This window comes from Miniopterus natalensis, chromosome 11 (genome assembly GCF_054644295.1).
Source record: "Miniopterus natalensis isolate mMinNat1 chromosome 11, mMinNat1.hap1, whole genome shotgun sequence".
Classification (NCBI taxonomy): domain Eukaryota; kingdom Metazoa; phylum Chordata; class Mammalia; order Chiroptera; family Miniopteridae; genus Miniopterus; species Miniopterus natalensis.
Window position 1 is genome coordinate 13,493,572 of NC_142091.1, and position 17,610 is coordinate 13,511,181.

Below are 17,610 nucleotides of genomic sequence, written 5' to 3' on the forward strand. Positions count from 1 at the left end.
TTAATGCATTGTAGGCAATCGCTAATATGTAAGTGACTGAGCAAATTTTTTGTAAATATAGAATATGCTTTGGGATTTAAAAAGTAAAAGTTAGGGCTACCTGTTTGGAACCCCTCTCGCTGTGGCGAGAGCTTTTGTCTCTCCTTCAGTAAACTTTTGCTTTCGCTAAAAAGAATAAAGTAAAATAAAAGTTAAACCTCATCAACTAGTTTACCATCTCAATATAGAAAAACAACAGTGAATTTAAAAATTCCTTTAATATTCAACTTTCTAGTTAGCATTCACTAAAAAATTATTTCTCCTTTATTTTCCGAATGATTTAATCTGAAATAAATGTATCAAACCAAAATGCCCTCAAAATTTTGTTTCAAAGCCCCTAATGAGGTTTTTCTTTAAGAGATTTCAACCAATTTATTGCTTTGATTTTTTTAAATGTCTTATAAAGCAAGTGTTTATTATGTGGTTCTTTCTTACTGTGCAGTGTATTATGTAGGTATTTTGGTAAAATAATAGTTCAAGGTTCCTGTCAAAGCTAAGTCTTCTCTGTTTGTTATGAATCGACTAACAGAATCAACTCATTTATGTACAACCTGTGCATTGACATGTTGGCATTAGTGAGCTGGAGGTCGTAGTAGATAACTTAAGTCACTGCCTTGAGTATACTGCCTTTAGTTTCCAACTCGTGGGTATAATATATTTCTTAACTTTTAAGAATTAAAAATTAATTCTTAATTTGGGTGTAGCTCAGCAGTTGAGCATCGACCTGGGATCCAGGCGATCGGGGTTCGATTCCCGGTCAGGGCACATGCCCGGGTTGCAGGCTTGACCCCCCAGTCGGGGGCGTGCGGAAGGTGGCCGATCAGTGACTCTCCCATCATTGATGTTTCTATCTCTCTCCCTCCCTCTCCTTTCCTCTCTCTGAAATCATTAAAGATATATTTTTTAAAAACATTGTAAGACATACATTATTTTTAAGTCCACACAATTGACTAAATTGAAATTCTCAGAGACAATGCTCATAAGGTCATGTTCTCTCCTTTCTTGTAATGTCAAGTGCTTTTTATTAAGTGAATTCCTAATAGATGTTGTTGAGCAACCTCTGTGTCAAGGTTGATCAAAAGTTATGTAGTTAACTCCCTTCTTTGGAAACAGTATTTCTGTGTATGGATCTTGCTCTGTTAGTGTAACCGTTTATTACTGTCCTCTGTCCTTCACGATCTCCTTCCATATTGCTCTTCTGCCTTTGCTTACTTAACGGTTTGTTTTCCTTGCTCTTTAAATATTAACATCATTGATGTAAGATTGCTGTTCTCATTATATCACATATACTGCCTGTTCCAATCAGTAGTTTGGTTATAACTTAAAGGTTCTCCTTTGTATTTTTCTTGCTTTTACAGCCCTGCTCACTCAGCCATTCATTCATATAACCCATAAGCCCTTATCCTAGCTTAGTTCACTTTGATCCTGGTATTAACATGACCACTAGGCTCTATTCTATTAAAACCACGTCAGAATTCAGACTGTATAATATGAGCTACATGATGCATCATTTAATCATTGATCTTAATTTGGAAGAGGAAACAATAGTATATATTGCATGTAACTCTATCATGTTATAACCTTTTTGTAGTTTTCTTTGGTAATTTGAATGTGATTTTATTTAGATGATGACTGTTGAAATATAATAGTACTTTCTCCTATTTTATCACATCAATGAGACAGGTAATTGCTTTAGACTAGACTTTCCTGAAAAGTGCTTCCAGGGTTGAGATGTTGGAGATAGTCGTGAGTATCTAATGGACTTTTTATTGCCGAATAAGATGAAGTTGTGATGTTGATAGTGGTTTGTTGGTTTTGTTTTTGGTTTTGGTTTTAGCTTCATTTCAGTAGTCATCTCTTTTTGTTCTATATTGCTTCTTGACTAACTCATTCTCTGAGACCCACTAGGGTTACCTTATCCAGGTAATATAGAGCTCCAACCTGGCATGGCATAACCAGGTAGGGAGAAGAGAGCAAGAAGTAGAAAGTCCAGTTAGGAGTTCATGGCAAACTGTAGTGGAAGTTATGAGGATCTAGATTTAGGAAATTTTATTTTTTTAGTTAGATACCCTGTAAACATAAGATGTGATTTTATGTGGGGAATGAAAGAGTCCAAAGTAACACTAATGCCCTCATACATTGCTAGTGGGAATGTAACATGATACAGCCACTGTGGAAAACAGTCTGGCGGTTCCTCAGTAACTTAAACATAGAATTACCATATGACCCAGCGTTTCCACTCCTGGGTATATGCCAGGGGTGGGGAACCTTTTTTCTGCCAAGGGCCATTTGGATATTTATAACATCATTCAAGGGCCATACAAAATTATCAACTTAAAAATTAGCCTGCTATATTTGCTCAAACATTTAATTAGCTCACCCCTAATGTGATGGCTGGAACTGCTTCTCTTTAGTGAGGCCTTGGCAGGGCCAGACCAAATGATTTCACCGGTGACATACAGCCCAGGGGCTGGATGTTCCCCACCCCTGATATACTAAAAAGAAGAAAAAAAACAACAGATGTTCAAACAAAAATATGTACATGAATTTTTATAGCAGCACTGTTCACAATAACCATAAGGTGGAAACAACTCACATGCCCATCAACTGATGAGTGGATAAACAATGCACTATATCTATACAATGGAATATTATTTATCAGTAAAAGGAATGAAGTGCTGATCCATGCCACAGTATGAATGAGCTTTGAAAACATTATGCTAAGCGAAAGAAATCAGACACAAAAGGCCACATATTATATGGATTTGCTGGCAAAACCATAGAGAAATAATGAAGTTTGTAGTTGCCAGGCATTGGGTACAGTGGGCAATGGGGAGTGACTGCATAATGGATACAGGTTTTCCTCTGGGAACGATGGAAAGATTTGGTAACTAGCTAGTGGCGATGGTTACACAGCATTGTGGATATGCTAAATGCCACTGCATTATACATTTTTAAATGGTGTTTTATTTTGTGTATTTTACCATAACTTTTTTAAACTTCAAAATTAAGCAAGTTAAAAACAACAACAATAAAAACCATAACCCTGCCCAGCCGGTATGGCTCAGAGGTTGAGCATCGACCCAGGAACCAAGAGGTGACCAGTTCGATTCCCGGTCAGGACTTGATCCCCAGTAGGGGGCATGCAGGAGGCAGCCAATAGATGGTGTTTATCTCTCATTGATGTTTCTATCTCTCTATCCCTCTCCCTTCCTCTCTCTCTGAAAAATCAATAAAACATATTTTTCAAAAAGTAACCCTTTCAGCTTGCACTGCCTTCTTAATTCACCAAAATGACCAACACAAAGGGAAAACGGACAGGTACCCGCTATATGTTCTCTAGGCCTTTTAGAAAACGTGGAGTTGTTCCTTTGGCCACATGCATGTGAATCTGCAGGAAAAGTGATATTGTAGACATCAAGGGAATGGGCACTGTTCAAAAGGAATGCCCCACAAACGTTACCATGGCAAACCTGGAGGAGTCTACAGTGTCACCCAGCTTGGGGTGGGCATTGTTGTAAACAAACAAGGGCAAGAGTCTTGCCAAGAGAATTACTGTACGTATTGAGCATATTAAGCACTCCAGGAGCTGAGACAGCTTCCTGAAAGTGTGGAGGAAATGATCAGAAAAAGAAGGAAGCCAAAGAGAAGGGTACCCGGGTTCAACTGGAGCGCACGCCTGCTCCGCCCAGGGAAGCACAGTTTGGGGGAACCCATGGAAAGGAGCCCGAGCTGCTGGAACCCACTCCCTATGAACTCATGGCATGACAACTGTAAAACACTAAAAGATCTCTGCACTGTTGTTTTTTATTTAAAAAGTAACATTAGGGCAAGGATCTCAGACTTAAATGCTTTCAAGTCCTTGAGAGATCCAGTAAGCAGAGTGAGGAGCTGGCAGTAAAGGGCACGCGGTGAGTCGGGCGCTCGAAATGAAAACCTCTGTGCAGGCCAACGAAAATGTGATGTGGGCTGTGGTTTGCAGCCTCTGCCAGAAAGTGAACTGAGCGACAGCGCCGGGCGATGTCAAGGGATAGCGGACGGAGTGACTTACCCCATAGCCTTCTACTGAGCGGGGCGCCACCAGCGCGTGCGGAGGCCCTCAGCACGCATCTGTCTGGTGGGTGGGAAATAAAGAAAGTAAATTTTAGAAGGTTGGGCAGTAGGTCCGTATTCCTTTTTCTTAGCCAATCCTATCTTCATCTCATCCTCCACGAATCCATTTTCAGATGTTATCTGTATTTTTCATCTCTCTCAAATATGGGTCTTTCCTGTCTCCTTTCCCTTCCTCGCGGCCGGCTCAGGTCCGTGGCATTTCTTGCCCTAGACGCTGCAGTAAATCCCCAAAGGCCTGCCGTCCCCAAGCTTGCCCCCCTCTGTTTTCTTCGGTGTATCACAAAACACGGCGCCCTGCGAAAGCCTGCTGGTGCCCTCCGATTAAATCTGAATGTGACCGGAAAGCATCCGGCGGCGGCTGCCCTTCCCCGGCCCTGTGGCCCGGCCTCTGGGACCTCGCGCGCGGCTCCTGTCCTTCGCACTCGCCCCGCGCCCAGCCCGCACCGACCGGCCGTCCTCTCAGGCCCTGGCTCCCTGAGAGGCCTTCCTAAGCAGTCCGACCGCAGGCGCTCCGAGTTTTGCTGCTCTCTGGGCCCCGGTGCGCTGCATCTCACTGGTTTATCACGGTGTGTGCTGGCCTGGTTCCTGTGTCACACTGCCAACGCCTTGAGGCTAGGGACCACACCTGTCCCCACGCCTGCACGTGGCACACCTCCTGCAAAGGCAGCCCTGAGCACTATTCTCAATAATTAACCACATGGTGATCATACACTCAATATATGTTGAGTGGGAGTATTTAAGAGCTTCAAGGCAGGCTATAAGAATCGGGGATTCGGGTGAGCCCTGGCCAGGTGGCTCAGTTGGTTGGAGTGTCGTCCCATACACCAAACGGTTGCGGATTCGATTTTCAGTCAGGGCACATACCCAGGTTGCGGGTTCGATCCCTGGTAGGGGTGGGTATGGGAGTCAACTGATATATGTTTCTCTCTCACATTGAGGTTTCTCTCTCTCTTTCTTTCTCTCTGTCTCTATCTCTCTATATATATTTCTCTCCCCTTCTCCGCCTTCCTCTCTCTCTAAAATCAATAAAAACATAAACTTGGGTGAGGATTTTTAAAAAAAAAAAAATAAGAGGATTCAACTGAGAGAAAATTTTCATGGAAGAGATGGCATTTGGAGTGAGCAGGTCCTCTCTAGTACATGTCATCATAATCATTCATTGATTACTGTGTGTAAACATAGACATTTCTAAGGAGTATTCTATTCTAGATTTTAGTTTATTTTCTTTTGTGATTTAAGATGAAGCAACATCGCCTCTAAAACCATACCTAAACGTGGACTTGCTTTGAGAATGAGCCTTAGAATAGCTATGAAGAGATATTACTGTGGGCAAGTTTTATGAGAACTATTATCTAGTTTTAATAAAAAAATTATTAGGGTCCTTAGACATCTCTCTGCCTTTCAGAAATAGCTTCACAAAGTTAACTTGAAAATGGAATGTTAACACATGAGAAGCCCACAGCAGGTTAATTCTTAGACTCTGCTTGTATTTGTTAGGTCATTTTAGAGCTCTGCTAATTATAACTTGTAAATCCTAATCAGGCTATATTAAGAGGCTAAATAGAAGGTTATACCCTTACCCTCCTCCCCATTTCCATACTCTAGACACTAAAATAAACACATCTACACTGCACTCAGAATAAAAACAAACCCTTCAGAGTCACATAATTGAGAAATACATTTTTAAATAGGAAACACTGATTAAGATTATAGTTTTAAAAAGCACAAAGGTTATTTGTGTTTTTGTTTTCTTCTACAAAAGAATTTATTCCTTTTAAATTATGTGAGTGCTGAGATGTTTATTTTTACTCAAGTAAATTCTACTGTATGAATGTGGGGGTTGGGTTTTAAACCCATGCTTAGGTTGCTAAGGCATCTCTTGTCATAATTATATGTAGATCTTTAAAACGTATGTTGATAAATCCACACTGTAAGAGAAAAATATTTTAAACTCATGGGGGATTCTCCTCCACACTACCATCAGCTCTACTTACTTGAAAATATTATTGTGAGGTGGAAAATGAGCCAGTATGTATAAAAATCCCTTGGAATTGCTGTAAAACGTAAACCACCTTAAAAATAACCTAACTAACCTTGGGGATCTTTGTGAACCCCAAGCAAAAAAAGAATTTTTTAATGCACTGTTTGCTCCAGATTTGCCATTGTCTATGAGCCATTAAACGTTTTGGAAGTATTGCATAAGCCCAGGGTCAGCAAGCTGTGGCCCAGACACGCTGCCTTTTTTGTAAATAAAGTTTTACTGGATCACAGCCACACCTAAACATTTAGGTCTTGTCAGTGGCTGGTTTTGTGTTAGGAGATCAGCTGAAGTTGACAGTGGAGACCATATGACCCAGGAAGCCTAAGACACTTTCTGTAGGACCCTTTGAATAATAATTCGAGGATCCCTAGTTTCAACTATACTGCTATCTAATGCTTTATCATTATAATAAAAAAAGCAGTTATTTATTGAATGCCTAAAATCAAAATTCAAAAGGCGGTTTTTCCACTTGCAGAACTTTCCAGTCAGGCCAGTAAGAAACTGCAGCTATGTAAAATGCTCCACCAGCCATTCCTCATCTATTCGTTGTTTGTTAGCCTGGTTCTAACTCAGTTTGCACAAGAACAAGTGAAATCTCATCCTTATTTTCTATACATTTGACATCACTACATAATAAAAGATGCCATTATGCCTCCTCCTGCTCCCCACCCCAAAAGAATTTGAAATAGAAAGGAATTTTCTCTGTGACGGTGAACATGGGCCTTTTCTCTCTGCTTAAGTCCAGTGCATGGTATCAAACATAGAAACTCCCTTTCCCTTCTCCTTTTTAAAGGATTTTTGATTGATTTCCTTGCTTTGTTACTCACTTATACATCTCTTTAAATTATATATAGTATGTGCTTAACTAGTAATTAATGAGCATAGTAGAATTTACCAATCAGGAGAGGTAGCTATAGCTCAAAAACTACAGGAATTGAGGGAAGAGCTCTCAGAAGCTCACCTTATCTGAAGTAGAAATATATGCTACTTAGACTTTAATGCACGGTTGTAAAATTTTAGAATGTCAGAGCCAAAATGTGTTATGGAGTCACAAGTGGTTCTTAAACTTCTACGTGTATTAGAATCATCTAAGTTTAGGCTTGTTAAGATGCAGAATGCTTTGCCAGCCCTCCAGAGTTTCTGATTAAGGAAGTCTGAGGTGGGCCTGAGAGTTTGCAGTTTAAAAAAGCTCCCAGCTGATGCTGATGCTGATGCTTGATGCTGATGCTGATGCTGATGCTGATGCTGATGCTTCTTGGGGGAGACCACACTTTATGAACACCTATAACAGAGGGAGGGGTAGCTGATCCAGGCACTGCCTCAGAGAGTTACCAGGATAGTGTATGCTCCTTCCTCAGCCTTTTAGTATCCGCCAGGGGAGGTCACTGTGACCCATACTGTTCCATCCCAGAGTCATAACTAAGCCAGACTCCCATTTACTGTGGCTGCCATGTGAACCAGATGCTTGGGATGACAGGGCATGGCCTCTTATACCCTATACTTTCATTCTACGATTCTATTTATATGAAATCCTAGAAGAGGCAAAACTAATCTTCAGTGGGGGGAAAATCACAATAGTGGTTGCCGTGAGGGTGATAGGGTAGGGATTAACTTTTGTAAGGAATTTGAGGGATTTGGGGGCTGATGGAGGGAAAGGATATGACCATTGGACAAGGTTGCATGAGCAAGGAAGGTTCCTCACAGCATCAGCCTGTCTAGAAGCTTGTGGCCCCAGGGCCACATCTAGAAGGGGAGGAGGGCAGGGAATTCCCGAGGTGATGGAAATTGAAGAGCGTGTGTCTGGAGATTACATGGCTAAGTGAAGTCGATCAGGAGGAGCGAAGTCCGGTGTCTTTGGGTCAGAGAGCTCCAAAGGGTGGTAGTGACATGGGGACTTAACAACCACAAGACTTTGTCCTATCAATGGGTAGCAAATGTTGGGCATAGTTTTGTGGAGTATGCAAAGCAGGCAAGCTCTAAATGGCTAAAAATCTGCTTGTTTGGGCTATTTTTTAAATAATTGGGTATATGAACATTTGAGTTTGGTTCCAGCAGACATTTTAGCTAATGGGTCTCAGTCTGCAGTGAAGAAATGAACACCCCAGGGACCTGTACATCAGGGCCACCTTCAGCTTCTAAATAAAACTACTGAGAAGGGAGAAGAGGAAATTGTTTGGAGTGATGATAATGTTCTCCATTTTGATAAGGGTTTAGATCACACAGGTGAATACATTTATCCAAACTCAGTGAATATACACCTATGATTTGTGCATTTCATTGTGCATACATTTTTTTTAAGGTTCCATGTGCATTTTATTTTTCTTTTGTTAAGTTTATTGGCGTAACATTGGTTAATAAGGTAATGTAAGTTTTTTAAAATTATAGATATTGAACTCTAGTTAATATTCATGCCGAAGTATTTAAAGGGAAATGTACTGCTGTGTGCAGTCTACACTGAAATGCCAAACATAAAATGGATTAATGAGTAGACAGAAGGACAGATCCTTGGATAGGTATGTTAAAGCAAGTAGAGCCCTAGACGGTTTGGCTCAGTGGTTAGTGTGTCAGCCTGCAGACTGAAGGATCCAGGGTTCAATTCTAGGCAAGGGCATGTACCTTGGTTGCAGGATCGATCCCCGGTTGGGGCACGTGTGGGAGGCAACCAATCAATGTGTCTCTCTCACATCAATGTTTTTCTCTCTCTTCCACTCTCTCTGTAAAGCAATGGAAAAAATATCCTCAGGCGAGGTTTAAAAAAATAAAATAAGGCAAGTAGAGTACAGTTTTAATGTTAGAATATAGGTTGGGGTATATTTGTATTTATTATAAAACTTTCAACTTTGCTTTATGTTTGAAAAGTGTCATAAAGAAATGTTAAAGACTACTGTGTGGAGATAGACTGTGAGACCAGTTAGGAAACTATACCATTGCATTCAAAAAATGATAGAATTTCAGATTTCCTGACCAACTATAAGCTATAATTTTATAGACACTCCTTCCTACATGTGATCATTTGACTAAGGGTCTGTGGTGTTCGCTGTTACAGGGAAAGTCCTTCTGCTAGCATGGACACAGGTGCATTTCTGTCGTCACCTGTGTGCTCCAACAGGACTCTGCTAATTGATGGCCGAGTAGAACTCAAACGAGGCCTGCAAAGGCAGGAGCGACATCTCTTCCTGTTCAGTGATCTGTTTGTTGTGGCCAAAAGCAAGTGAGTACACTCCACCCTCTCTCCCGGTTATCGTTATAAAATTGCACTTCCACCGACAAAGATAACCTTTCTGTTCAATGCTCACTGTAAGAATGTCTGGTCGCTATTACCATAGATAATATCTGAAGTGAGCTTTATGTTTGTTTTATTTTTGCAAAAAAGTTTGTTTCAGTTGTTCATTCATTCAACAAGTGTTCATTTAAGCCCCACTCTGTGCCCCTCTCTGCATAAGCATAGGAGATACAATGACAAATGTGATGGGTATGGTTCCTGCTTTTTGGCACTTTCATTCTAATGGGTTTTTTTGGGGGGAGGGGGGTAATTACAGATTGTGATTAGTGCTGTGAGGAAAATAGGGTGCTGAATGAAGTGGAAATGGAATCTATGTTAGGTAGGTGTAGTTGGGGTGTAGTCATTGAAGGATGCAAAGCACCCAGCCATTCAGATATGAGGAGACTGAGCACCCCAGGAAGGAGACATGCCCGGGCACAGGTGGGGGGAAGGCTTGGCCCCGGGGAGGAGTTCACAGAAGGCCTGTGTGTGCACCCGGAGCAGAATGGGCGGGAGGAGAGGAACAGGAGTTGAGATTGAAGACAGACAAAGACCAGGGTATCAGGACCTTTGTGGGCTGTTTTAATTATCTATTGCCATATAACAAATTACCCGAAATATAACAGTGCATAGCTACAAGCATCCCATGCAGTTTCTCTGAGTCAGGAGTCTAGGAGTGGTTTAGCTGTGGTTCTGGCTCAGGGGCCCTCATGGGGTTGCAGTCAAGCTGTCAGCCAGGGTTATAGGCGTTTCAAAGTTGGACTGGAGCTGGGGAGTCCACTCCCCAGCTCACTCGTGTGAATGCTGGCAGGCCTCAGCTCCTCGCTGGCCGTCGGCCTGAGGCTGCAGTTCCTCCCCAGGCGGGGCCCCGCAGGGCTTCTCGTAACATGGCATTGCTTCCTTGGGGTGAAAGGTCCGAGAGAGTGAGCAAGGGAGCAGGCAGATGTGGGAACACCCAAAAGAGAAACCGCAGTCTGTTATAAGCTAACTTTGGAAGTGGCACGCCATCAGTTCTGACATGCTGTTGGCCACACAGAGCAGCCGTGGCACAGCGTGGAGGGGACTACTGACCAGTGTGACTATCGGGAAACAGATCATTGGGGGCCGCCTTGGAGGCTGGGTGCCACAAAGGCTAAGATACGGAGTTTTATTTTATTCCAGAGGGTTTTAGTTAGGGTAGTAGCCGATGTGGTTCGTATTTCTGAAATATTGTCCTGGCTCTGATAGCTGGTGGGTGGATCAGAGAACAGGCGCGCATGGAAGCACAGGGACGGAACAGGGCGCTGTAGTAGGCCTGATGAGAGGCACTGAGGAAACGGCAATTCATATTTGGAATATGCTTTAGAGATTACCAAAAGAATTCTCTTTCCACTCAACACTGAATGCCAGTGCCGTCAATGCCCAGCTAGAACATGGTGCCTGCTACTTGTTCCATCATAAAAGGTAACAGTATTTTTAACAAATCTAATATCATTAAAGAGACTTTTAGTCATTAGAGAATGGTAAACACTTTTTTCTACTATCCGCACTCTCACACTTAAGTTATGCCATGATATAAAGCATGGGCCTGGCTAAATTCTCATTTTGTAAAACATTATATTTAATCTGAGTGATATTAATAGTAGAGACCTCACATTTATTGGGATCTCATTATATGTTAGGTATGTTTCTAGAGACTTTAACTCTCATAGCTGTTCTACCAGGTGAATATTATTTTTCTCATTTTACAGAAGAAATTGACACTCAGAGACCTTAAGTGACTCCCTCAAGATCACAGAGTTAGTAATTAGTTGAGCCCACATTTAAACCTAGGTCTATCTTATTTCAAAATCCATGCTTTTAACCAGTGTGTGGTCTGCTGTCTCTATTACCTCTTCTCTTATGGATTTAATAGAAGGTTCCTCAACCATTTCGATTTTTTCCAACCATGAAATCAATCTTTCTTTTTGCAATAAAATAAAAGGATCTAACCAAATACTCATCTAGGAAGAAATACTATAGAATGCTTAGTAAACTGTTGATTTTTTTTAAAAGGCAAAGATAAAGATAACTGTTTCATAATGTGTTGGGTTCTCTTACTTAGGAAAAGTGCCCCCTTTTTTTGTGGTAAGAACACTTAACATGAGATCTACCCTCTTAACAAAATTTTAAGTATAAAATACAGTATTATTAACTAATAAGCACAATGTCGTGCAGCAGATCTCTAGAATTTATTTATCTTGCAAAACTGAAACGTAAATGCTTATTAAATAACAACTCCCCACTTTCCCCCTCCTGCCCCACCCGCAGCCCCTGGCAACCAATATTCCACTCTGATTTTATAAGTTTGGATTTTTTCTCAACAATTACAATAATATTTAGAGTAGAAGTCTTTTGTTTTCTTACCTAAAGTCATTGCTCTGAATATTGCTAGGGTTCAAGTGGTTTTGTGTAACCTATATAATGTTTTACTAAAAACCTTTTATATAAAGACAGTTTCTTTCCCACTAGAAAATTGCTGTTGTAGATATGTTGGCAAATCTGTGCCTGTGATCTACTTCTCACGTAAGGTGTATGTCATTTTTTTTCTATTCTACATACTGCTTTGGAGATCACTCTTTATGTCCACTTAAATGTTTTTATGAGGTGACAAAATCTGTATCAATTGATTTAATGCTGTGCTTATTTAAGAGATTCAATTCATGAAAGATTATCTTAAGCACTTTTCACTTTCATTGGGGATATTAAAAAGTGTGAGTAATCTAAGTTAATTTGGGGGAGGGTTAATGAACCCAGGACCCCTGGGATGGAGAGAATATGTAGGTACAAATAGATGAAAGAGTAAGACTGAGATAGAAAAGCTGAAGGAAATGTAGAAATATACTCCCACACAGGGCTTTCCACAGATGCAAAGTGTTTCAGAGCACAAACAAGGTCAGGAGTCAGCACTGCTCAGTTCAGACTCTAGCTCTGCTAATTAAGCTCTTTGAATTTTGGCAAGTGTTTTAATCTGTCCATGACTCCATTTCTTATCTGTAAGATGTTTGAGGATTAAACTAAATAATATATGTAAAGTGCTTATAGCAGTGACTCCCACATAAGTTTTCAATAAGTATTAGCCATTAAAATGGAAGCCATTCTTTATACTTTTAGAGACCTCCTTGTTTTTATATCAGGAAATGGATAACATTGGCATCTTATTGATCTAGGGACAGAATCATTGGAATAACTTTTCTTCAGGTCAATAGATGTGGCAGTTTCCACATGATATCTGAACTATCTAATACAAAAAGAGACCTGCATTAGAAAACACAAAATGTATGAACACATACCTCTCCATCCAAAAGATTTGTTATTTCCATTTTACATTACCTAAATAGTTGCCATCAAGAAATAAAATTTTTAAAAGAAAAAGATTTTATCTTCAATTGAGTGTTTAATTTTAAAAAATTAAAAGATACATAACAGTAAGGTGAAAAATATTGAAGTAAAATATAGAAGGAAGCCATCGTGCCACCAGGCACTTTTCTATTACACTTAGGTTAAGTGTGCCCTACGGGAAGCATAAACGAGGCTTTGAATCTAGATTATCTTTCATATATAGTTCCTGCAAAACTCTTTTTCATTTTATAAATCCTACCAAGGAGTTCTAGCTATAACTGTTCCATGAGGAGATCTGGCCAGTGTTGCTCAGTTGGTTAAACGACATCCTTTGCACCAAAAGGTCACTGGTTTGATTCCCAGTCAGGGCACCTGCCCAGATTTCAGGCTCGGTCCCTGGCCAGGGTGCATACAGGAGGCAACTGATAGATGTTTCCCTCTCACATCAGTGTTTCACTCTCTCTCTCCCTCCCTCTTCCTCTCTCTCTCTAAAAATCAATAAGAACATATTTAAAAAACATATTCCGTAAGAAGTTCTAGGAATTCTTCCATATGAACCATCTTTGACATCATTTTAGCTTTTAGTGTTTCCAAAAATGGTTCTGAATGATAGGAAGTCGCCAGGTTTCCCTGGGCATTCTCTGTATCCTTCCCAGTGCCTTCTAACTATTTAAGCATAAGATCCATTATAGACATTAAATATGTGAATTAGGTCAAATGATGTGGTGGTGTCGATATCAGGGTTCCAAGGGAGATTAGGTAGAAATTGTCAAAAAGCAATTTCATTGCCTAAAGTAGATCACCTTCTGGATCCCCAGAGATAAATACTAATTATGTCAACTCTACTTAAATATAATACTTCCTGTCCTCTTTTTCTTTTTTCAGTTTAATATAGGTTCTGTTTTTAGGCTAGTTTTTCAATTTCAGCCAGAATATAAGGGGAAATGGTATGAACAAAATCTTAAGAATGGAAATCTAAAATAACCTTTGTTTCTAAACACTAAAAAATGTAACCACTCAGATTGAAATGCATTGTAAATTCCTCTGATTAATTTCAGGTTGTATTTTTTAGTATAGCTATCTCTGTTAAGGTGAAAATTTTATAAATGTTTTAATAAAGAATGTGTACTTTAATCTTCTGTTCAGGTACTCAAATATTTTTGGAAGTAAGCAAATTGTAAATAATAAATTAATTTTTTATAACAGAAGTTAATTTTTAAAATTAGGATTTTGATCCAAATGCAGTGCTCAACATACAGAAAAATGAAGTGGCCAGTTTATGGCTAAATGCAGGCCTGAGAACTAATACACCAAGTGCTTCCAAGGCATTTGGGGGCCATGGTAGCCAGCTATTGTAAAGTTGACTGTGGTGAGCACTGAAGGTTAAAAAAATGAGTAAGACATTCTTTGCCTTGATAAGTTTAAACTGTTCTCTTATCACAAGTACAGAAGCTCTCTTGAAATTTAAAAAACAAAATCATAAGTCCTATCTGTCTGGTTTTTATCTTTCTAGATATAACAACTTTAAGATAAAAAATAAAATAAAATTAAGTGACATGTGGACAGCAAGCTGTGTGGATGAAGTGGGAGAAGGCAATACCGATGCCACGAAATCATTCGTTGTGGGCTGGCCCACGGTGAACTTTGTGGCCACTTTCAGGTAAGAACATAGGGGAGCTACTATGAAATGGTCAACTCGGTAATTTCTAGGATGGAGAGAAAACAAGTTAAGCAAATTTTGTTCTCATTTTTTAAAAGGAAAATATTTTATTCTGATTGAGTTACTCTGAAGTCCTTTGACACACACCCAGTAAAGACACTTGAATGCCATATGCTTTTCCCAAAGAGCTTTTCATTAAAATAGGTGAAAAGTGATGGTAAATATTGAGAACTCAGGGAGTCATTCATCTTGTCTGACTGGTGATTTTGAAAGGATCTCTACAGAAACACCTTCAGGACGATGGAATAGGAATAGAGTTATCAGAGCTCTAAGACCCCTCTCCAACCTTCCCCCTCCTAGTTTTTAAGTATTGTTTTACATATTGTTCACTTGAGTTGGTCTTTTCAAGCCACTGAAGTAAACATTTACTGAAAGAAATTTTATAAAATAGTCCAATTGCGTTTGAATAACCAATTTTTACTCTCAGATTTTCTAAAGAAATTTTTAACTATTGAAATAAAATTAATGTCATGATTTAAATGAGTGCCTGAATTTTACATCAGGTTCTGATTTGTTACCAAAAGCAAATTTATGATTCAGGAAGTTAAAGTGAGTTTCTTAGATTCACTCCCTGTCTAGGGTGGGGTTGGAGAATGAATGGATAGAGAATCTTTGTGCTCTTAACCTCAACATGCTGAATTGGCACTTTTCAGTTCAGGATGAGCACACCAAGACATACAGTTGAAATTCTGAACAACTGCACCGGCAAGTCCAGTATTTGTTTTACACTTAAAGTCGGTGTTCATCACATGCACATAATGTTTTTCTTTTTGCTTCTCCTCTCCCCACTACCACCAAATTCCTCAGGCATCATCTTAAAGCCAAATAACTAAAATTTTCCAAGCTACTAATCTTCTGATAAAGGAAAGGCATGTCATTAAATGCACTGCTGGCCACCACAAAATTTTAAGAACTTATTTGGAAGAAACATGTGTTTGTTTCATTTTCTGCATATCTTCTTTTCCATGACAAATTTCTCTAGATATTACCATTTTCAATTGCTTGATCTCATTGGAGTTATAAGTTAAAGGAAGCAATTTCAAGTGAGGGGTGGGGCTATGTGACATCTTTAATCAAGGAGTTGTGGTGAAACTTCTTTTATGAAGAAGGGAAATGTGGAGACAAGTTTCACATACACTGTATTCCTTGAAAAATCGGATACTTTAACCAAATGATTAAGGTTAACATAACGTGTTATTATGTGAATATCATATACCGCTTGATAGAAAGTGATGAACAATTCACCTCTTTGGTATTCCTCCCCAGAACACATAACCCCAGTCTAATCATGAGAAAAAACATCAGACAAACCCAAATTGAGGGATATTCTTTAGGTTACCAGAAAATATCTATAGTCGTACTCCTCAAAACTGTCAACGTAAAAAAAAAATTAAAAATAATAACAAGAAAAGACATAGAAACTGTCATAGACCAGACACTAAGGAGACATGATAACTAAATGTAATGTGGTATCCTGGATTGGATCGTAGAATAGAAAAAGGACATTAATAGAAAAACTGGTGAAATAGTCAAGAATTTTAGTTTATAGCAATGCACCATTATTGGCTTCTTGGTTTGACAAATGTGCCACGTTAATGTAAGAGGATAAGATTAAAAGAGTCTGAAACTGAGTGAGAGGCATATGGGGACTTTCTGTACTATCTTTAAAACTTTTCCAAAAAACTAAAATTATTTCAAAATTAAAAGATTACTTTTTTAAAAAGTAGTGTTGGAGAGTACTGCCTCTGGTATGGCAGAGTGAGATCTTAACAGACTGACAACCCTACAGATAACAACCATAAACTCTGAACAAAATACAAGCAATGACCTGAAGGTTCTGGAAAGTGAACAGAAGTTGGCAGATTTGGGTGAGAAATTGAAACTTGGAAAGAGGCACCAGCACTGGTGAGTGAGTTCCGTTTTTAAGGCATTAGCCAGAGGCAAGCAGCAGTCACATCATGGTGGAGGGTAACTAAATTAACCAAAAACTCAACAATCTTTTTGCTGAAGAATGGAAGGACAAAAGTCTGAGTCAGCCACAGCCACAGCCACAGCCACAGAAAAGTGAGGAAGGAAATCTCAAAAAGGAGAGTATCAGAGAAGTTACACTACAGATTTTGTCTATAGACTCTTCCCAAGTCTCTGCATCACTGCTGAACCACACCAGCATGGAATAGACTCAAAGCAGATTGAAGCTAAGGTTAAAAGAATTGAGCTGATGAGGCGCTGCCCACCACAGGTGAGATGGAGCTTGCAGCTTGAGTGTGATCAAGTTACTTGCCTGTTAAAACAGAAACATCGACGCTGTTTGGCAAATATAACAGAACTCAGAGTCTCCAAAACAAAACATTGTGATGTCCAGAATACAATCTAAAATTTCTTAACATACCAAAAAACAGGAAAGGGAAAAGATAATTAAGAGGCTAATCCTGAGATGATCCATATGTTGGATTACCAGAAAAGAACTTTAAAGCAACTCTTATAATTATGTGCAGTAGGTAAAAGGAAAAGCCAATTAAAATGAATGAAAAGATAGGCAGTCTCAGCAGAGAAGTAGAAAGTATTTAAAAAAGAGCCAAATGCCTTGGCTGGTATGGCTCAGTTGGTTGAACAGCATCTAGTTCGCCAAAGGTCACCAGTTCGGTTCCCGCTGAGGATACATGCCCTGGTTTGCAGACTCAGTCCCAAGTAGGGGGCATGCAGAAGGCAGCTGATGGATATTTCTCATGTCTATGTTTCTCTCTCCCTATCCCTCCCTCTCTCTCTAAAATTCATAAAAAATTAATAATAAAAAAGAGCCAAATGAAACCTCTAGAACTGAAAACTACAGCATCTTAAATTTTAAAATCCCCTGTGTGGACTTAGTTGCAGAATAGAAATGAAAGAGGAAAACGTGAATTTGAAGATAAATCAATACAAATTGTCCAACCTGAATGGGAGGAAAATTTTTTTTTAATGGAAACTGCGTCAGAGACTTATTGGAAAATACCAAAAGGTATAATATATATGAAATTGGAATTCCAGAAAGAGAAGAGGGGGGGGGAATGAAACATAATGAATATTTAAGGAAATAAT

The 17,610-nt window shown here is 39.5% G+C and overlaps 1 protein-coding gene across 1 annotated transcript in view; it reads left to right on the forward strand.

The window, feature by feature from the left end:
- Positions 1-17,610, forward strand: part of ARHGAP20 (Rho GTPase activating protein 20) — a 97,489-nt gene that overhangs the window by 43,025 nt on the left and 36,854 nt on the right. The window contains exons 3-4 of the mRNA XM_087821554.1: positions 9,240-9,404; positions 14,329-14,475. Of these exons, the coding sequence (XP_087677680.1) occupies positions 9,240-9,404; positions 14,329-14,475 (312 nt within the window). The remainder of the gene's footprint in view (positions 1-9,239; positions 9,405-14,328; positions 14,476-17,610) is intronic.